At 50.0% G+C, this 22,160-nt stretch overlaps 1 protein-coding gene across 1 annotated transcript; it reads left to right on the top strand.

Annotated features, from left to right (window-relative positions):
* Nucleotides 1-435: 435 nt before the first annotated feature.
* Nucleotides 436-20,491, top strand: LOC147092176 (voltage-gated monoatomic cation channel TMEM109-like). The gene is made up of 3 exons (XM_085975858.1): nt 436-637; nt 4,115-4,217; nt 17,311-20,491. Exons 1-3 carry the CDS (start codon nt 473-475, stop codon nt 17,688-17,690), a joined length of 648 nt encoding a protein of 215 aa, XP_085831984.1. The 5' UTR covers nt 436-472; the 3' UTR covers nt 17,691-20,491.
* The last annotated feature ends 1,669 nt before the right edge of the window (nt 20,492-22,160 follow it).

The following is a 22,160-nucleotide window of genomic DNA, read 5'->3' as shown; positions in this document are numbered from 1 at the left end:
GAGGGGCCAAATGGCCGACTCCTGCTCTTTCACATATTACAACAGTGAATCCAGTTGAAAGCTATTCCATTGGATTTAAAGTGCCTCTAGACGTCCGGTGGTGGTGAAAGGCGCTATAGAAATGCAAGTCTTCTTTCTTTACATTCGGATTACTCCACTTCCAACAGTGACTCCACTTACAAAAGTACTTGATTGTCTGTGAAGCGCTTTGGGCGGTGGTGAAAGGCGCTGTCTAAATGTAAGTCTTTATGTGTTTATTGTTGTCCGATGGTTTAATGGAGGAGTGGCGGGGTCGGGAATCGAACCCGGAGTATCCAACAGGAGAACCCCGCGGCGGCCGCGCTGTGCCACCATCAGCGCATGCGCAGTTGTATTAAGGACCGATGCTATTTAAAGGTGCCAGTGCCGAGTTGACGGCTGCCGTCATCAAGGCAATGCTGCGGCCTAGCGGTCAGTGTGGGGAGTTGGGAAGATGGCGGCGCTCGGGCCGCTGCTGCTGGTGTTGGTGGTGCGGGAGTCGGGGGCGGAGGAGACGGACTCCGAGACCAGCTGGAGCAGCAGCAAGACCAAAAGGCCTAACATCTTCCGGGCGGCTTTGGCGGCGGTGGAGGAGTTGCTGCCGGACGGGGCGGCAGAGGTGAAGGCCGGGGAGGGGTAGTTAGGAAAGGCCGAGGCTTCGGGGCAGGAGGGTAGGCCCAAAACACTTGTAATGTGACCTTTCACCCTCCTGTCGATGGGCTTGTAATGTGATCTTTCACCCTCCTGTCGATGGGCTTGTAACGTGACCTTTCACCCTCCTGTCGATGGGCTTGTAATGTGACCTTTCACCCTCCTGTCGATGGGCTTGTAATGTGACCTTTCACCCCCTGTCGATGGGCTTGTAATGTGACCTTTCACCCTCCTGTCGATGGGCTTGTAATGTGACCTTTCACCCACCTCAGAAGAACATAAGATCATAACAAATAGGAGCAGGAGTAGGCCATTCGGCCCTTCGAGCCTGCTCCGCCATTCAATGAGATCATGGCTGATCTTCTGCCTCAACTCCCTTCACCGGCTCTATCGCCATATCCCTTGATGCCCTTACCAGTCAGAAATCTATCGACTTCTGTTTTGAATATACCCAATGACTGAGCCTCCACAGACCTCTGGGGTAGAGAATTCCAAAGGTTCACCACCCTCTGGGTGAAGAAATCTCTCCTCATCTCAGTCCTGAATGGCCGACCCTTTATCCTGAGGCTGTGGCCCCCGGTTCTAGACTCCCCAGCCAAGGGAAACATTCTCCCAGCATCCACCCTATCAAGCCCTGTAATAATTTTGAATGCTTCAATGAGATCCCCTCTCATTCTTCTGATTTCAAGCGAATACAGGCCCAGTTTACTCAATTCCTTCTCATACGACAGTCCCGCCATCCCAGGAATCAATCTCGTGAACCTTTGTTGCACTCCCTCTATGGCAAGTATATCCTTCCTTGGGTAAGGAGACCAAAATTGTACACAGTACTCCAGGTGTGGTCTCACCAAGGCCCTATATAATTGGGGTAAGACTTCTTTACTCCTGTACTCAAATCCTCTTGTAATGAAGGCCAGCATACCATTTGCCTTCCTAATGGCTTGCTGCACCTGCACATTCACTTTCAGTGACTCGTGTACATGGTCACCCAGGTCCCTTTGAGCATCTGCATTCCCCAATCTTTCACCATTTAGGAAATACTCTGCCTTTCTGTTTTTTCTACCAAAGTGGATAAATTCACATTTATCCACATTATATTCCATCTGCCATGTTGTCGCCCACCTGTCGATGGGCTTGTAATGTGACCTTTCAATCTCCTGTCGCGGGACTTGTAATGTGACCTTTCACCCTCCTGTCGATGGGCTTGTAATGTGACCTTTCACCCACCTGTCGATGGGCTTGTAATGTGACCTTTCAACCCCACTGTCGATGGGCTTGTAATGTGACCTTTCAACCCCTGTCGATGGGCTTGTAATGTGACCTTTCACCCACGTGTCGATGGGCTTGTAATGTGACCTTTCACCCTCCTATCGATGGGCTTGTAATGTGACCTTTCACCCCCACTGTCAATGGGCTTGTAATGTGACCTTTCACCCTCCTATCGATGGGCTTGTAATGTGACCTTTCACCCACCTGTCAATGGTCTTGTAATGTGACCTTTCACCCCCACTGTCGATGGGCTTGTAATGCGATCTTGTACCGTCCTGTCGCGGGGCTCGTAATGTGACCTTTCACCCTCCTGTTGATGGCCTTGTAATGTGACCTTTTACCCCTGTTGATGGGCTTGTAATGTGACCTTTCACCCCCACCCCCCCGTCGATGGGCTTGTAATGCGCTCTTTTACCGATCTGTCGCGGGGCTTGACCCAAGCGGGCCCTTCCTGGAATCGCCACCTCCTCTCCTGCACCGTCCCACACACCCTCTGGGTCAGACAGAGAGTACGACATCACCAGTGGGTCTCTGTCTCACACACACTTTCATTACCGGGACAGTGAACCCGAGTTTAAAGCTGAAAGCGACGCAGAGATATGGACATCGACCGACAATATTCATGACCCGGACAGTGACACAGAGTTTAAAGCCAAACGAGACATTCACCAGCCTGACTGCAGTCACACATCTCAGGAGTAAGAGACTCCGCAGTGGCTGTGCCTCCCCTGATGAGAACTAAAGAAAGAAATAGGAGCAGGAGTAGGCCATTCGGCCCCTCGAGCCTGCTCCGCCATTTAATGAGATCATGGCTGATCTGATCTTGGCCTCAACTCCACACTCCCGCCGCTCCCCATAACCATTGACTCCCCTGTAGCTCAAAAATCTGTCAATCTCCGCCTTGAATGTATTCAATGACTCCGCCTCCACAGCTCTCTGGGTAAAGAATTCCAAAGATTCACGACCCTCTGAGAGAAGAAATTCCTCCTAATCTCTGTCTTAAATTGGTGACCCCTTATTCTGAAACTATGCCCCCTTAGTTCTAGATTCCCCCACGAGGGGAAACATTCTCTCAGCATCCATCCTGTCAATCCCCCTCAGAATCTTATGTTTCAATAAGATCACCCCTCATTCTTCTAAATTTCAATGAGTATAGGCCCAACCTGCTCAACCTTTCTTCATAAGTCAACCCCTTCACCTCGGGAATCAACCTCGTGAACCTTCTCTGAACTGCCTCCAATACAAGTATATCCTTCCCCTGATGTAGCCCAGGCCTGTCACTCAAACCCTCCCTCCCGCCACTCCAAAGCTCCTCAACCTACCAAGGTAGGTCTCTCCCTGGGCACCTGTTAGCTTTCTTGTCCCTGAATCTGTAACCTTGCGATGTACGACCCTGTACTTCGCTCTCCCACGGCCTCTCGGATTGTACGATTTCTCCTCCTCGGGTTTTCTGCCGTCACTTGCGATCCTGTGCAACCGCCGGATGTGACATCGAAACATAGAAGATAGGAGCAGGAGTAGGCCATTCGGCCCCTCGAGCCTGCTCCGCCATTCAATGAGATCATGGCTGATCATCCAAATTCAGTACCCGGTCCCTGCTTTCTCTCCGTAACCCTTGATCCCTTTAGCCTTAAGAAATATATCTAAATCCTTCTTGAATATGTTTCATGAATTGGCTTCAACTGCCCTGTGTGGTAGAGAATTCCACAGGTTCACCACTCTGGGTGAAGAAATTCCTCCTCATCTCTGTCCTAAATGGCCTACCCCTTATCCTTAGACTGTGACCCCTGGTTCTGGACTCCCCCGCCATCGGAAACATCCTTCCTGCATCTAGTCTGTCCAGTCCTGTCAGAATTTTATAAGTTTCAATGAGATCCCCTCTCATTCTTCTAAACTCTAGCGAATATAAGCCCAATCGACCCAATCTCTCCTCATACGTCATTCCTGCCATCCCAGGTATCAGCCTGGTGAATCTTCGCTGCACTCCCTCCATGGCAAGAACATCCTTTCTCAGATAAGGCGACCAAAACTGCACACAATACTCAAGGTGTGGTCTCACCAAGGCCCTGTACAACTGCAGCAAGACATCCTTGTTCCTGTACTCGAACCCTCTTGCTACGAAGGCCAACATACTATTTGCCTTCTTACCATTCCCGTTTTATGTTTCGAACCGTAGGCCCTGTTACGCTACGGGAAAGTCGTGATCGACAGAACCTCGGCGATCGCCGGCCGTTTCACCGAATCATGCCGGGATTTACTGGATGCTTTAGGGATTAAAGGTAAGCGCTGTAAGATCTTAACGATCTCTGAGTTCTTGGACAAGACACCAATAGGCAGCAGCCAGTATGTTTGAGCAATTGATCAAAATTTATTAAGCATACAGCGTAATATACTTAATATTAGGCGATAGTTTTAACGAGTAGCTCACAGCCTTTGGTCTCTGGAACCTCTCGGACACAGATGACGTCGTCTTAAGTCTGTTCCTTTGTTCTCGCAGTAAGTCTGTGTAAAGTTGTTCTTTGAGTATCAAGGTTTTAACCCTTTTCTTATCAACAGTTGGTTTGGCCAGTGTCCATATATGGTCTTTAACAAAATCACCTTTTATAATTGGTTCTAATGGTCAAAATACCATTGTCACTCAGACTAAGGTAGCATCCCGCTTTTGCAGTATTTTTCCACCAACTTTGTCATGTTCAGTGTTATCTTGTTTATAGTTTTTCACCCCATTGGAATTTACTTTATCTCTTTCATTTCATAGCCTCCCTGGTACAAGGCCTTTATACCAAGGGCCCATATCAGCGCTGTTTCACTAGTTTTGAGGTATCCAGACTATCTCACTTTAATCACCCAGATAGATACCTTACCTCCATGATCTCTCTCATTTTATGTCCCTCTACCAATTATTTTTAAAATACCATTGCAACTAGTTTTGCTAAGCAAATTCTAAGTTCTATGCAGCATTATTTAATGATTTAACCTTCACTTGCAGCCTGTGGCTGTTTATCAAAACTTAGTCAAAACTGCTTTTGATTGTCTTTGCAGCTGCATTTTGAACAAGTTTTAGTTTCCTCGTTACCCAGGAGTAATATTTGGTCAATGGCGACACTTGAAGTTATACAGATATGATTCTCGTCTACTAAATATCAGCCTGTCGTACAGCGCTTTCTGAGGGATAGACTGGGAGGGACGTTAGTGGGGTGTGGGGAGGGGAAAGGTGGCTAATTATTCATGGGTGTCTGATAGAACAGGGGATGGACGGCTGCTACCACTGTCTCCTGAGCCAGGGCTGAAATTTGACACCGAGCCACACGAGGAGATATTAGGGCAGGTGACCAAAAGCTTGGTGAAAGAGGTAGGTTTGAAGGAGCATCTTAAAGGAGGGGAGAGAGGCGGGGAGGTTTGGGGAGGGAATTCCAGAGTTTAGGGCCACAATCTCATTGAATGGCGGAACAGGCTCGAAGGGGCTGAATGGCCTCCTCCTGTTCCGATGATCCTTTCACCCAACACTTGTGGCGAGCTCCCCTAATCTCTCTCCTCCTCCTCCCGCTTGGGCCCGACTCTCGTCTGTAAAGTCCCGGGGCAGGATTGGACCGGGCTGCGAAGCCCCCTACAGTCAAATAGCCCCCGGGAGCCCTCGCTGGCGCTCGTGAACGCCCAGCCAGAGATGGCATCTTCGGGAGCGGCGGGAGTTCTAAGGGGGTTTTCCTCCCCCCATTCCCACTCCCTGCTGCTGCAGTACTGCTCCCTGGCCACCAGTGTGGCGCTGTTGCTCCACCGTCTGACTGGGCTACGGGCTGGAGCAGGCGCAGGCGGCCCCCAATTATAGCACCTCTGATCAGTGCTGACAAGTACTCGCACTTGGGTTTGGATCGTAAGCTTGGACACCAACAACAACGACAAATTGTATCTATATAGCGCCTTTAACGTAGTAAAACGTCCCAAGGCGCTTCACGACATTTGACACCGAGCCACACCAGTCGCTGAAGGTAAGCATGCAGGTGCAGCAGGCGGTTAAGAAGGCAAATGGTATGTTGGCCTTCATAGCAAGAGGATTCGAGTACAGGAGCAAGGATGTCTTGCTGCAGTTGTACAGGGCCTTGGTGAGACCACACCTTGAGTATTGTGTGCAGTTTTGGTCGCCTTATCTGAGGAAGGATGTTCTTGCCATGGAAGGAGTGCAGCGAAGATTCACCAGGCTGATACCTGGGATGACAGGAATGATGTATGAGGAGAGATTGGGTCGATTAGGTTTATATTCGCTAGAGTTTAGAAGAATGAGAGGGGTTCTCATTGAAATTTATAAAATTCTAACAGGACTAGACGGACTAGATGCAGGAAGGATGTTCCCGATGGTCGGGGAGTCCAGAACCAGGGGTCACCGTCTAAGGATAAGGGGTAAGCCATTTAGGACAGAGATGAGGAGGAATTTCTTCACCCAGAGAGTGGTGAACCTGTGGAATTCTCTACCACAGAAGGCAGTTGAGGCCAATTCATTAAATATATTCAAGAAGGAGTTGGATATATTTCTTACGGCTAAAGGGATCAAGGGATATGGGGAGAAGGCAGGGACAGGGTACTGAATTTGGATGATCAGCCATGATCTCATTGAATGGCGGAGCAGGCTCGAGGGGCCGAATGGCCTACTCCTGCTCCTATCTTTGATGTTTCTATATTTGGGTCGGGTGCTTTTAAGGAGTGCCTTAAAGGACGAGAGACAGGTTTTTGTGGTATATATATCAATGATCTAGACTTGAATATAGGGGGTATGATTAAGAAGTTTGCAGACGATACTAAAATCGGCTGTGTAGTTGATACTGAAGAAGAAAGCTGCAGACTGCAGGAAGATATCAATAAATTGGTCAGGTGGGCAGAACAGTGGCAAATGGAATTCAATCCAGAGAAGTGTGAGGTAATGCATTTGGGGAGGGCTAACAAGGCAAGGGAATACACATTAAATGGTAGGACACTGAGTAGTGTAGAGGAACAAAGGGACCTTGGAGTGCATGTCCACAGATCCCTGAAGGTAGCAGGCCAGGTAGATAAGGTGGTTAAGAAGGCATGCGGAATGCTTGCCTTTATTAGCCGTGGTTGTTGTGTATGTACCTTTAAGGGAATAACTGGTCTCAGACTGCAGTACCGGCAGTGACCACCCCTGTATAAAAGGCACTAGCAGCCTTCTGTAGTTCCAGTTTCCGATTGTCTCCATTCAGTAAAGACTTGTTATGATCAACTCCTGCTGTCCGTGTCTCAATTATACACGGACATAATAGTGGCGACGAGCAGATACAAACTTACTTACCTCCTGGGATCCATTCCTGAAGCGAAGTGAGCAGAGGTCGAGGCCAGAAGGAAGAAAGAAGCAGTAGAAACGGGCGTCGACCGTGAGCATCCGCCCCTGAGTCAGCGGAGTTGAAGATTGCAGGAGAGGCTGTCGAGAGCGGGGCTTGGTTCCTGTCGACGGTGCTTCAGCTAATCGGGCTGGTGGCAGGTAGTACACTGATCCTTCCTGGGCTGCGGCGGTCTAGAGCTCGAGCGGGTGGCTTGCAACGGGGCCGAGCAGCATTGTCGGGAAGAGGAGAGAGAGAGAGAGAGAGAGGGTGGAGCACACAGGGCGCGGCCGGTGCTACGAAGCCGGGCTGCGTACAGACCCGAGAAGAGGGAGGCAAGAGTCCCACAGGGTTGTTCCACGACGGGAAAATAATAAGATAACAAAGGAAATATATATAAGCCGCGAGGAGCTGCAGGTTGCAACGGAAACCGCGGAAAGCAGCGCTAGCAACAGCGGGGAAGAAGGCAAAGCGCGGGAGCGCCATCTTAATCCAGCGGGGAAGAAGGCAAAGCGCGGGAAGCGCCATTTTGTTAAATCGGGGAAGAAGGCAAAGCGCGGGAGGCGCCATTTTAGATTTCCAAGATGCCGAAGACTGGCTGTATCACTGCCTTTGATAATGCAATAGAGGACTGGACCACGTATGTGGAAAGAGTCGAGGTATATTGCGAGGCAAATGAAATAGCCGATGAGAAAAAGGCATCGGTACTGCTAAACTTAATGGGCGCATGAACGTACAGCCTATTGCGGGACCTGATTGCTCTAGCCAAACCGAAGGCTAAGAGTTTGAACGAAATTGTTGCTATCCTACAGGAACACCTAAACCCTGCACCGCTGCTGATAGCAGAAAGATTTAAATTCCACAGGAGAACTCAGCATAAAGATGAGAGCAATGCTGAGTACCTTACGGAACTACGCAAGCTATCAAAGCACTGCCAGTTCGGAGCAGGACTGGCAGATACCTTACGGGACAAATTTGTCTGTGGACTCATGAGTGAAGGAACCCAGAAGAGGTTACTCTCAGAGAAAGAGCTGACGCTAGATAAGGCTTTCAGCGTGGCAGTATCGTACGAAGCAGCAGCCAAGGGGAGCTGCGGAAATACAACAAAAGCCACGGGAATACGGCACCCATGAAATGACACGGGGATTTGGAAAATGTTATCGCTGCGGCAGAACTAACCATGACCAGAAGGACTGCTGGTCCAAGGACAAAATATGCAGGCAATGTGGAAAGATGGGACACATTGCACGAGTTTGCAGGTCTGGGAAGAAGACCAACGACAACAAAAAGGCTACTAAGGAACCGTACAGGAAAGTACAAAAGATGACGGACGGTAGTTCCGAAGACCAGATGAGCGATAGTGAATCCGGGAACAAGAGACTAAGCTGTCTCAAACTTCACAACGTAATCGCAAAAGAGGATCACCGAACCATTTGGGTCACCCTCACGATAGCAGGGTCCCAAGTCAAAATGGAATTGGATGCAGGATCAGCTCTAACCGTCATGAATCGACGAGACTACGAGCGGCTATTCTCACACATACCCTTGAGAGACACATCCATTGTCTTGAGGACGTATACAGGGCAAAAAGTATACCCCAGAGGAAAAATAAGGGTGCCTGTCGAATACAACGGCAAGAAAATACGGAAATTGTATCTCTACATTCTGCAAGATGGTGGACCACCGTTATTGGGACGTGAATGGATCAGAAAGATAAGTTTAGACTGGCACTCCATTCAGGCACTGATGGTGGCTAGTAAAAAGGATGACGACGTCACTCCTGGACGATTGTCAACAATCTTAGCTGATGCCAAAGAGGTATTTCAACAAGAACTGGGCACTCTTAAAGGCGTAACCGCCTCGATAAAAATAGAGGAGAATGCAATTCCCAAGTTTTTCAAAGCAGGACCGGTACCATATGCAATTCGCCCAGCCGTCGAGGCAGATCTGGAGAATGCAGGCGTGTTATCTAAGGTAGACTGGAGCGAGTGGGTGACACCCATCGTTCCTGTCATGAAGAAAACGTTAAACAATAAGTCTGAGGAGCCAAGGAAGGTTCGCATCTGTGGGGACTTCAAGGTGACGGTGAACCCAGTCCTTTACACAGTACAATATCCTCTTCCAAGGATAGAAGATATCTTCGCCTCACTATCTGGAGGGAAGCGTTTTACAAAAATTGACCTAGCACAAGCATATTTGCAGATGGAGGTTGAAGAATCCTCTAGGAAGTATCTCACGATAAACACAAAGGTCTTTACCAGTATAATCGACTGGTATTCGGAGTAGCATCAGCTCCGGCGATATGGCAAAGAGCGATGGAACAAGTCCTGCAAGGGATTCCGTAGACTCAGTGTTACTTAGACGACATCCTAGTGACAGGTGAAGATGACAGTGAACACCTTAACAACCTAGAACAGGTGCTCACTAGACTACGTGAACATGGGCTACGAGCCAACCGCCCCAAGTGCGAGTTTTTTAAGAAACAGATATCGTATTGTGGCCACGTGATTGATGAAGACGGGTTACATAAGTCCCCTGACAAAATTGAAGCAGTAGTTAAGGCCCCAGCGCCTGAAAATGTGTCGCAACTGAGGTCATTCCTCGGATTGGTGAATTACTACCATAAGTTTTTACCGAATTTGTCCACAATTCTGCACCCACTGAACACCCTACTACGAACGGGAGTAGCATGGCAATGGAGCAATGACTGTAAGCGGGCCTTTCAGAAGAGTAAGGACCTAATCACTTCAAGAGAAGTATTGGCTCACTACAACCCATCACTACCGATAAGACTGGCGTGTGATGCGTCTCCCTACGGCATTGGGGCGGTACTGTCACATAAATTCCTTGATGGGTTAGAGAGGCCGATAGCTTTTGCGTCACGTTCGTTAACTTCGGCCGAGCGTAACTACGCCCAGATTGACCGAGAGGCCCTCAGCCTAGTGTGGGGGGTGAAGAAGTTCAATCACTACCTGCACGGTCAAACATTTACTCTACTAACTGATCATCAACCTCTTGTCTCCATTTTCAACCCTCAGAAGGGCGTACCGATAATGACAGCACAACGGCTACAGAGGTGGTCCCTTTTCCTAGGGGCACACCAATATGACATCGAGTACAAAGGAACTAAACAGCATGGGAATGCTGATGGATTGTCGCACCTACCGTTGCTAACGGTGGAAGAAGAACTTGCAGTGGATCCAATGGAGATATTCCACTCGACCATAGTCGAATGTCTCCCTGTGACGAATGCAAGCATAGAAAAGGAAACACGGAATGACCCGACACTATCCGGGGTCTATGATTTAACGGTGAAGGGATGGCCAGCACATGGCGAACCACTGCTGCCAGCATTCTCGCCAAGAAGAGAACAGCTGTCAGTGTGCAGAGGAACCTTGATGTGTGGATCCAGAGTAGTAATTCCACCTAAGTTGACGGATAGAATGCTCAATGAGCTTCATGAGGGTCATCTGGGTGGGGTAAAAATGAAGAACTTAGCCAGAGCGTTTGTGTGGTGGCCGGGAATCGATAGAGAAATCGAAGAGATGACCAAGAGCTGTACAGGATGCCAGAAGGTCCAAAACGCCCCACCACAAGCTCCTCTACATCCATGGGACTGGCCCTCATCTCCATGGCAAAGGGTGCACATTGATTTTGCTGGTCCCTTTATGGACTCGATGTTTTTAATTGCGGTGGATGCACATTCAAAGTGGCCAGAGGTAATAAAAATGTCCTCAACCACCACAGAAAAAACTATCACAGTCTTACGAACCATATTCGCCAGGAATGGGCTGCCTGAACAGATTTGCTCTGACAATGGACCACAGTTTGTGTCTGAAGAGTTCCGGAGGTTCTTAAAGAACAATGGTGTTAAGCATTACACATCCGCCCCATATCATCCAGCCACTAATGGATTGGCCGAGAGGTTTGTTCAAACATTCAAGAAGGCTATCAAGGCAATGTGTAATGAAGATATACCCCTACAACACAAGGTGGACAACTTTTTGTTTGCCTACCGGAATGCGACACATGCGGTTACCAACCAAACTCCTGCCATGATGTTCTTCAATCGAAGACTACGATGCCGCTTGGATCTGGTTAAGCCGAACATCAGAAGAGATGTGGAGAACAGGCAGTTTCAGAATATGAATGAAAGACCGACCAGGAGTTTTAAGATAGGTCAACCAGTGTTGGCCCGGGACTACCGCACAGAGAAATGGCAGCCAGGAACGATTTGTACACGGCAAGGACCTCTCATGTATACCGTGGACGTTGGAGAGCACATTGTAAGACGCCATGCTGACCAGATTCTAGAGTCACTGGAAAACGTCAACTCCACACCACGATCTGATACACCTGGCGATGAAACCGACGTACCAATTGCATCTACCGCAGAATCGGTGATATTGAAAGCAGATGGACCAAACAACGACATTGATCCCGACTCAACCTTGCCAGAAGAACCTGATACCCCAAAGAGGCGTTATCCAGACAGAATCAGGAAGCCTCCTCAAAGACTGAACTTATAATTGCTTAAACTCAACCAATGTATCTAGCAACCGTAATTGTGATTGTAATTAGTTATCATTTAGTTGTTAAATGAATGTTATGTACTGTTTATCTAAAAGGGGAGGAATTGTTGTGTATGTACCTTTAAGGGAATAACTGGTCTCAGACTGCAGTACCGGCAGTGACTGCCCCTGTATAAAAGGCGCTAGCAGCCTTCTGTAGTTTCAGTTTCCGATTGTCTCCATTCAGTAAAGACTTGTTATGATCAACTCCTGCTGTCCGTGTCTCAATTATACACGGACATAATAGTGGTATAGAATAAAAGAGCAGGGGGGTTATACTTCAACTGTATAAAACACTAGTTAGGCCTCAGCTAGAGCACTGCGTGCAGTTCTGGTCACCACATTACAGGAAGGATGTGATTGCACTGAGAGGGTACAGAGGAGATTTACAAGGATGTTGCTGGGAGTCGAGAATCTTAGCTCTGAGGAAAGACTGGATAGGCTGGGCCTGTTTTCCTTGGAACAGAGGAGGCTGAGGGGAGACCTTATTGAGGTGTATAGAATTATGAGGGGCCTAGATAAAGTTGATAGAAAGGACCTATTTCCCTTAGCAGAGGGGTCAAAAACCAGGGGGCACAGATTTAAAGTAATTGGTGGAAGGTTTAGAGGGGATTTGAGGGGAAATTTCTTCACCTAGAGGGTTGTGGGGGTCTGGAACTCACTGCCTGAAAGGGTGGTAGAGGCAGGAACCCTAACCACATTTAAAAAGTACTTGGATGTGCCCTTGGGATGCTCGAACCTGCAGGGCTACGGACCAAGAGCTGGGAAGTGGGATTAGGCTGGATAGCTCTTTGTTGGCCGGCGCGGACACGATGGGCTGAATGGCCTCCTGCCGTGCTGTAACTTTCTATGATTCTATGACAGGTAGCGAGGCGGAGAGGTTTAGGGAGGGAATACCTAGGCAGCTGAAGGCACGGCCACCAATGGTGGAGGTACTGAAATTGTGGATGTGCAAGAGGCCAGAATTGGTGGAGCCCAGAGATCTCGGAGGGTTGTAGGAGATGGAGGAGGTTACAGAGATAGCGAGGGTTGTAGGGCTGGAGGAGGTTACAGAGATAGGGAGGGTTGTGGGGCTGGAGGAGGTTACAGAGATAGGGAGGGTTGTAGGGGCTGGAGGAGGTTACAGAGATGGGGAGGGTTGTAGGGCTGGAGGAGGTTACAGAGATAGGGACGGTTGTAGGGGCTGGAGGAGGTTACAGAGATCGGGAGGGTTGTAGGGGCTGGAGGAGGTTACAGAGATTTGTAGGGTTGGAGGAGGTTAGAGATAGTGAGGGTTGTAGGGCTGGAGGAGGTTACAGAGATAGGGAGGGTTGTAGGGGCTGGAGGAGGTTACAGAGATAGGGAGGGTTGTAGGGGCTGCAGGAGGTTACAGAGATAGGGAGGGTTATAGGGCTGGAGGAGGTTACAGAGATAGGGAGGATTGTAGGGCTGGAGGAGGTTACAGAGATAGGGAGGGTTGTAGGGGCTGCAGGAGGTTACAGAGATAGGGAGGGTTGTAGGGCTGTAGGAGGCTACAGAGATAGGGAGGGTTGTAGGGGCTGGAGCAGGTTACAGAGATAGGGAGGGTTGTAGGGGCTGGAGGAGTTTACAGAGATAGGGAGAGTTGTAGGGCTGGAGGAGGTTACAGAGATGGGGACGGTTGTTGGGGCTGGAGGAGGTTACAGAGATGGGGACGGTTGTAGGGGCTGGAGGAGTTTACAGAGATAGGGAGGGTTGTAGGGGCTGGAGGAGGTTACAGAGATAGGGACGGTTGTTGGGGCTGGAGGTGGTTACAGAGATAGGGAGGGTTGTAGGGCTGGAGGAGGTTACAGAGATAGGGACGGTTGTTGGGGCTGGAGGTGGTTACAGAGATAGGGAGGGTTGTAGGGCTGGAGGAGGTTACAGAGATAGGGAGGGTTGTAGGGGCTGGAGGAGTTTACAGAGATAGGGAGGGTTGTAGGGGCTGGAGGAGGTTACAGAGATAGGGAGAGTTGTAGGGCTGGAGGAGGTTACAGAGATAGGGACGGTTGTAGGGGCTGGAGGAGGTTACAGAGATAGGGAGGGTTGTTGGGGCTGGAGGAGGTTACAGAGATAGGGAGGGTTGTTGGGGCTGGAGGAGGTTATAGAGATAGGGAGGGTTGTTGGGGCTGGAGGAGGTTGCAGTGATAGGGAGGGGTGAGGCCATGGTGGGATTTGAACGCCAGGATGAGAATTTAAAGTGGAGGCTTTGCCGGCCGGGGAGCCAGTGTTGGTCAGCGATCAGGGAGGTGTGATGGGTGAACGGGATTAGTTGCGATCCGGACTCTATCTATGACTCTAACTCTGCGCTCCTCCATTTATGACCACATTCTGGAGTATTGCGTCCAGTTCTGGTCACCATACTTTAGGAAGGATGTGAAGGCCCTTGAGAGGGTGCAGAGGAGATTTACCAGAATGGTCCCGGGGATGGGGGATCTTAGCTACAAGGACAGATTGGAGAAGCTGGATTTGTTTTCATTAGAGCAAAGGATGTTGAGGGGTGATTTGATAGAGGTGTACAAGATTATGATGGGTTTGGACAGGCTAGACGGGGAAAGGCTGTTCCCACTAGTTGATGGTACAAGGACTAGGGGACACAGATTTAAGGTTTTGGGCAAGAGATACAGGGGGGGACGTGAGGAAAAACTTGTTTACGCAGCGAGTGGTGAGGAGCTGGAACTCGCTGCCGACGGAAGTGGTGGAAGCGGAGACACTCGATGTTTTCAAGGGGAGACTGGATAGGCACTTGAGGGAAATAAACTTGCAGGGCTACGGGGATAGAGCGGCGGAATGGGACTGACTGGATTGCTCTACAGAGAGCCGGCACGGACTCGATGGGCCGAATGGCCTCCTTCTGTGCTTCTATGACTCTGTGACTCTATCTCCCCACGCCCCCCCCCCCCCCCACGCCCGAATTCCATCACTCCACCATTGGCGGCTGTGCCATCAGCTGCCTGGGCCCCTGAGCTCTGGAATTCCCTCCCTAAACCTCTCTCGCCTCCTTTAAGACGCTCCTTAAAACCTACCTCTTTGACCAAGCTTTTGGTCGCCTGTCCCAGTATCTCCTCGTGTGGCTCGGAGTCGCTGTTTGTCTGATTTACGCTCCTGTGGAGCGCCTTGGGACGTTTTACTACATTAAAGGCGCTGTATGAATGGCAGTTGTTGTTGGGACTGAATGCGAGCTTACAACGAGTTTCTGGACCCCGGTTGTGGACGGCCTGTGTTGGTAGACGCCCTCGCAGTGTCACACTAGTGCAGTGGGCAGCGTGCCCTTCCGAGGCCGCAGCTGGCGTGTGTTGGCTCGACAGAGTAGAGGGAGCTTCACTCTGCGTCCATCCTGTGCTGTAGCTGAACTGGGAGTGGTTGATGCAGATCCCGGGTGGCCTCAAGTTAAGAGCTAAAGAAAGTCTTGTATTTATATTGCACGACCGCAGGGTGTTCCTGTGCTACTTCACAGCCAGTGATGTACTTTTGAAGTGTGGTCACTGTTGTAATAAAGGGAAACGAGACAGCCCAATTTGCGCACAGCAAGCTCCCACGAACAGCAATCACGAGATAGGTGTTGGTTGAGGGATAAATGTTCGGCCCAGGACACCGGGGAGAACTCTTCCCCGCTTTGCTCTTCTTCCAATAGTGGCCGCAGGATCTATTGTTTCACCTGAGGGGCAGACGGGGGCCTCGGTTTAACGTCTCATCCGAAAGATGGCTCCTCCAACGGTGCAGCGCTCCCTCAGTACTGCCCCTCCGACAGTGCCACGCTCCCTCAGTACTGCCCCTCTGACAGTGCAGCACTCCCTCAGTACTGCCCCTCCGACAGTGCAGTGCTCCCTCAGTACTGCCCCTCCGACAGTGCGGCACTCCCTCAGTACTGCTCCTCCGACAGTGCAGCGCTCCCTCAGTACTGCCCCTCCGACAGTGCAGTGCTCCCTCAGTACTGCCCCTCCGACAGTGCGGCACTCCCTCAGTACTGCTCCTCCGACAGTGCAGCGCTCCCTCAGTACTGCTCCGACAGTGCGGCACTCCCTCAGTACTGCCCCTCCGACAGTGCAGCGCTCCCTCAGTACTGCTCCTCCGACAGTGCAGCGCTCCCTCAGTACTGCCCCTCCGACAGTGCAGCGCTCCCTCAGTACTGTTCCTCCGACAGTGCAGTGCTCCCTCAGTACTGCCCCCCGACTGTGCAGCGCTCCCTCAGTACTGCCCCTCCAACAGTGTGACGCTCCCTCAGTACTGCCCCTCCGACAGTGCGGCGCTCCCTCAGTACTTCCCCTCCGACGGTGCGGCGCTCCCTCAGTACTGCCCCTCCGACAGCGCAGCACTCCCTCAGTACTGCCCCTCTGACAGTGCAGCGCTCCCTCAGTACTGTCCCTCCGACAGTGCAGTACTCCCTCGGTACTGCCCCTCCGACAGTACGACGCTCCCTCAGTACTGCCCCTCTGACAGTGCTGCGCTACCTCAGTACTGCCCCTCCGAAAGTGCAGCGCTTTCTCAGTACTGCCCCTCCGACAGTGCAATTGAATAAATGTAAAGTGATACACTTTGGTAGGAAAAATAGAAACATCACCCACACCGTAGATATTAAGAAACTGAATGAGGTAGAAGAACAAAGGGATACAGGTGAACAAATCAATAAAAGCAGCATCGCAGGGCAGCAAAGCAATTAAAAATGCTAACAAGGCACTGGGACTTACTTCCCGGGGTATAGAATTCAAAAGTAATGAAGTTCTGTTAAATGTGTATTGGGCCCTGGTCAGGCTGCACTTGGAGTACTGTGCATAGGTCTGGTCTCCACATTATAAAATGGACAGAGAAGCACACAAGAAAGTGCGAAAATGATTTACAAGGATGGGAAAGGTTGAACAGGTTGGGCTTTTTCCTCTTTAGCAAAGAGAAGACCTGATAGAAGTCTTTAAAATTATGACTAGGTTGGACAGGGTAGATGTGGAGAGAATGTGGGCGAATCCAAAACTAAGAGGGCCATAAATACAAGATAGTTACTAATAAATCCAATCGGGAAATCAGGAGAAATTTCTTCACCCGGAGAGCGGTTCGAAAGTGGAACTCGCTGCCACAGGGAGTGGTTGAGGCGAATAGCTTAGATGCCTTCCAAAGGGAATTAGACGAGTACATGAGGGAAAAGGGGATAGAAAGGGAATGCCGAGAGGCTGAGCTGAGGCAGGCGGAACAGGAGGAGACTCACACGGCGTGTAAATACCAGCACAGAGTAGGTGGGCCGAACGGCCTGATTCCGCGCCGTGCGCTCGATCGGCCGTTGCGGTTTGTGGGATCTAGCTGTGCACCAATCCGGGCTGCCACCTTTCCCTGCATTAGGGCAGCGACCGCACGTTAGCAAAAGAACTGGCATCGTTGGCCGTGAGGGGCTCTGGGGGACGTCCTGAGGCGGTGGAAGGCGCGCGAGAGACGCGAGTCCTTTCTCCCATTGGCATGTCACTGCCTTCTTGTGTTTCCTCCCATTCTAGGTGGCGAGCTGGGGACAGACGGCGAGGGCCTGGCGACGGCCCTGAGATGGGCGCTGGCGGCCCTGGTGCTCTACCTGGTCCTCTCGGCCGCCCTTCAGCTGCTGGCCGCCCTAGTCGGCCGGCTCCTCTGGCTGGCCAAGCTGGGCCTCTTCCTCCTGGGCTGCACCTACGTCCTGGCCACCTGCGAGGACGAGAGGAGGAGGAACGCCCTGCTCCTGGGCCTGGTGGCTCTCTACCTCCTGCTGGGCCGGCTGGGGCTCCCGTCCCTGGGCGGGGACAGGCGGGAACAGCGGCTGGAGGCCACGGTCAGCAGCCTCGAGCGGCAGGTGGCGGCGATGGAGCGGAAGGTCAACCACAGGAAGCTCTACGACTACGACTAGGAGGCTGCCGGGGAAAGACCACCTCAAAGCCTCCTCCCTCTCGCCCCGCACGCTCGTGCTGGCCTTTCGCACCCCACTTGACATCCCCTTCTCTGCAATCATCTGGGAGAACTGCCAAACAAAAACCCAGGGAGAGAATCGTCCCCCGGGCCAATAAACTGGGCAAAATCCTCTCCCAACAACCCTCAGGTGATCGACCCCAGCCCAGGAAGTCACACGGATCGAGTGTTCTCGCTCGAGGCACTAAACTTTCTATATGCTGCGATCTACTATCTGATATGATACCGACCAAAGACACTTAATCTACTATGCAATGCGACCTGCTATCTGAGATCCACATGGATCGAATGTTAAATATATAGGCACTTAACCTCCCATACACTGCGATCCGAGATCACACGAACCGGAGACACTGACCTCCCGTACGATGCGCTCTCTGCCCTGAGTCCTGAACCGGTCCGGTTCCCTCTCGAAGGTGTACGGCGAGTCCGTTTTGGGGTCCTTTGCGCTGGAGAAGGTGGAAGGTGGGGGAGGGAGGAGGAAGTAGTTTGCTGTCATCTGCCGTTGGCCACGTCTAGGAATCTGAGCTGGTGGAGCGTCAGCGGCAGAGGTCTTCGCACAGGAGGAGACCGTCCGACCCATCGGGCCTGTGCTGCCCGCTCTTCCCCTGCCCCCATCGACTCCAATCCCATTCCCCTACTCCGCTCCCTCCCTTTGCTATTTGTCCTCCTCGCCCATTAACCTCACTCCCTCTTCGTGGGTGACCATGCGCCCCATATTCTAATATCTCCGTCTCCCCATCCCTTTTGTCACTTCTGAGTCAGAAGGTCATGGGTTCGAACCCCCACTCCAGAGACTAGAGCCCCATCGTCCGTCTCTCTGTCTCTCTCTGTCTCTCTCTCTCTCTCTGTCTCTCTCAGTCTCTCTTTCTCACACACAGCCTGTGTGTATCTCTCTCTCGCTCTCGCTCTCGCTCTCGCTCTCTCTCTCGCTCTCTGTCTCTCTCAGTCTCTCTTTCTCACACACAGCCTGTGTGTATGTCTGTCTCTCTCTGTCTTGTTATCGCTGTCTCTCTGTCTCTCTTTCTCACATAGCCTGTGTGTATGTCTGTCTCTCTCTCTGTCTCTCTCAGCCTCTTTTTCTCACACACAGCCTGTGTGTATGTATGTCTCTCTCTCTCTCTCTGTCTTGTTATCGCTGTCTCTCTCAGTCCCTTTTTCTCACACATAGCCTGTGTGTGTGTCTGTCTCTCTCTCTCTCTGTCTCTCTATCCAATTTTCCAATTCCAATTCAAATGCTTTATTGACATGAAAGTTTACAGGGAACCATATTGCCAAAGCTTACATAACAAAAAGTACAGTTTTCCAACATTCTGTAGGTGTCAAACAATTTTGACCTTCGTTGGGTACATACAATATTACTTTAAACAATATTAATTTAAACAGTCTTTGTACATCAGTGGGTATATTCAGTATTAATTTTAAACAGTCCTCAGGTTGTGACATGTTGTTACATATTTGGCACCAAGGTATGGTCTGTCTCCTTCTCCCAGGACTAATCTTAATTTTGACAGGTCATCCAATTCCTTGAAATCTGGGGTTGTTTGGCTGAGCTTGTCAAATAATATGTTTCTTGATGTGTTGAATTTTTCGCATTTTAGGAGGAAGTGCATCTCTGTCTCAACCTCGCCGACCAGACATTGATCACATATTCTATTCTCTCTAGGCTGCCAGGATTTCTTGTATCTTCCTTTTTCAATTGCCAGTTGGTGGTCGCTTAGTCTGTACCTGGTGAGGGTCTGTCTCTGTTTTGTGTCTCTGATGGTCGAGAGATAGTCTGCCAGTTTATATTCTCTTTTTAGGGCCCGGTAACATTCTAATCTGCTTTGGCTTTTGGTTATTTTGTTCCAATGTTCCAGGTAGGTTTCTTTGCTTTGTTTAATGATTTGGTTCACTCGGATTGGTGTTTGGACGGCAGTGTTGGTCTGGGACTGGTCAGGGTCCGGCTGAGTAGGAGTACTTAGTTTCAGTAGCAGCTGACTCTCTGTCTCTTTTTCTCACACACAGCCTGTGTGTCTCTCTCTCTCACGTTCTCTGTGTCTCTTCCACTTCCTATCCCGGTGAACCACACACAGTGAAACAGCGGTGAGCAATCGGGAAACAAACTGCTGGAAATGGTTTAATTTTTTTCACCCATTAACAGGATGTGGGCATTGGCCGTCCCTAATTGCCATTGAGAAGGTGGCGGTGAGCCGCCTCCTTGCAGTCCGTGTGATGAAGGTGCTCCCATGGCGCTCTGAGGGAGGGAGTTCCGGGATTTTGACCCAGCGACGATGAAGGATTGCTGGCGATTTTCTTTATCCCTGACGGACCTGCTCTGGGTGGGACTGGGATCGGGGGGCAGGTTCAAACGGTGGAGCTTGGTGTCTTTGCTGCTTCTGTTACCCAGCCTGATGATTTGGGGGCAAGGCGAGATCGGGGGCTAGAAACTCGTCAGGGGCAGTGGTGTCAAGCGGACGGTATCGTATCCGTTACCGTCTCAGGAACTGACTACCAGGCGCTGTGTAGAACGAGCGTCCGACCCCACCCAACACCGCCCGATAGGCGTCACCACCCCGAGACACATTTCTAGGCGATGCGCTCCGAGCACAGCAGGCTGAGGCTCGGCCTTTCACGACAGAGTGGGTAGAACGGCCCCCTTCAGTACAGTTTACACTAAATAGCCTCTCGGACCCTTAACACAAAAACTGACAAATAATGATGATCTGTTGTTGAATAAACTTTCTTGAAAGTATCCAGTGATGGAGCAGTTTGTGTTTTTCATTAATCCTCGCAACCAACTGGGGCGGGAGGACCGTGCGGGGGAAAAGGGAACATGTTGCACTTGTTAGACTGAGAGATCTTAACATCCTCTTAAACACACATACACTGCATCGGAGCATCCTAATACAATCCCTGTATCGGAGTATCTTAATACTCTCCCTCTATCGGAGCATGATAATACTCTCCCTGTATCGGGGTATCTTAATACTCTCCCTCTATCGGAGCATCTTAATACTCTCCCTGTATCGGAGTATCTTAATACTCTCCCTGTATTGGAGCATCTTAATACTCTCCCTGTATCGGAGCATCTTAATACTCTCCCTGTATCGGAGTATCTTAATACTCTCCCTGTATTGGAGCATCTTAATACTCTCCCTGTATCGGAGCATCTTAATACTCTCCCTGTATCGGAGTATCTTAATACTCTCCCTGTATTGGAGTATCTTAATACTCTCCCTGTATCGGAGCATCTTAATACTCTCCCTGTATCGGAGTATCTTAATACTCTGCATGTATTGGAGCATCTTAATACTCTCCCTGTATTGGAGCATCTTAATACTCTCCCTGTATCGGAGTATCTTAATACTCTCCCTGTATCGGAGTATCTTAATACTCTCCCTGTATCGGAGCATCTTAATACTCTCCCTGTATTGGAGCATCTTAATACTCTCCCTGTATCGGAGCATCTTAATACTCTCCCTGTATTGGAGCATCTTAATACTCTCCCTGTATCGGAGCATCTTAATACTCTCCCTGTATCGGAGCATCTTAATAGTCTCCCTCTATCGGAGCATCTTAATACTCTCCCTCTATCGGAGCATCTTAATACTCTCCCTGTATTGGAGCATCTTAATACTCTCCCTGTATCGGAGCACCTTAATACTCTCCCTGTATTGGAGTATCTTAATACTCTCCCTGTATCGGAGTATCTTAATACTCTCCCTGTATCGGAGCATCTTAATACTCTCCCTGTATCAGAGCATCTTAATACTCTCCCTGTATCGGAGTATCTTAATACTCTCCCTGTATCGGAATATCTTAATACACTCCCTGTATCGGAGTATCTTAATACTCTCCCTGTATCGGAGTATCTTAATACTCTCCCTGTATCGGAGTATCTTAATACTCTCCCTGTATCGGAGCATCTTAATACTCTCCCTGTATCGGAGCATCTTAATACTCTTCCCTGTATCGGAGTAGCAATATTCTCCCTGTATCGGAGCATCTTAATACTCTCCCTGTATCGGAGTATCTTAATACTCTCCCTGTATCGGAGCATCTTAATACTCTCCCTGTATTGGAGCATCTTAATACTCTCCCTGTATCGGAGCATCTTAATACTCTCCCTGTATCGGAGTATCTTAATACTCCCTGTATTGGAGTATCTTAATACTCTCCCTGTATCGGAGTATCTTAATACTCCCTGTATCGGAGCAACTTAATACTCTCCCTGTATCGGACCATCTTAATACTCTCCCTGTATCGGAGCATCTTAATACTCTCCCTGTATCGGAGCATCTTAATACTCTCCCTGTGTCGGAGCATCTTAATACTCTCCCTGGGTCGGAGTATCTTAATACTCTCCCTGTATTGGAGTATCTTAATACTCTCCCTGTATCGGAGCATCTTAATACTCTCCCTGTATCGG

This window comes from Somniosus microcephalus, unplaced genomic scaffold (genome assembly GCF_052327205.1).
Source record: "Somniosus microcephalus isolate GS21.2 unplaced genomic scaffold, FLI_Smic_1.0 unresolved_chr2, whole genome shotgun sequence".
Lineage (NCBI taxonomy): Eukaryota > Metazoa > Chordata > Chondrichthyes > Squaliformes > Somniosidae > Somniosus > Somniosus microcephalus.
The sequence above is the reverse complement of the archived record's forward strand: the minus strand, read 5'-3'. Positions and strand labels throughout refer to the sequence as shown.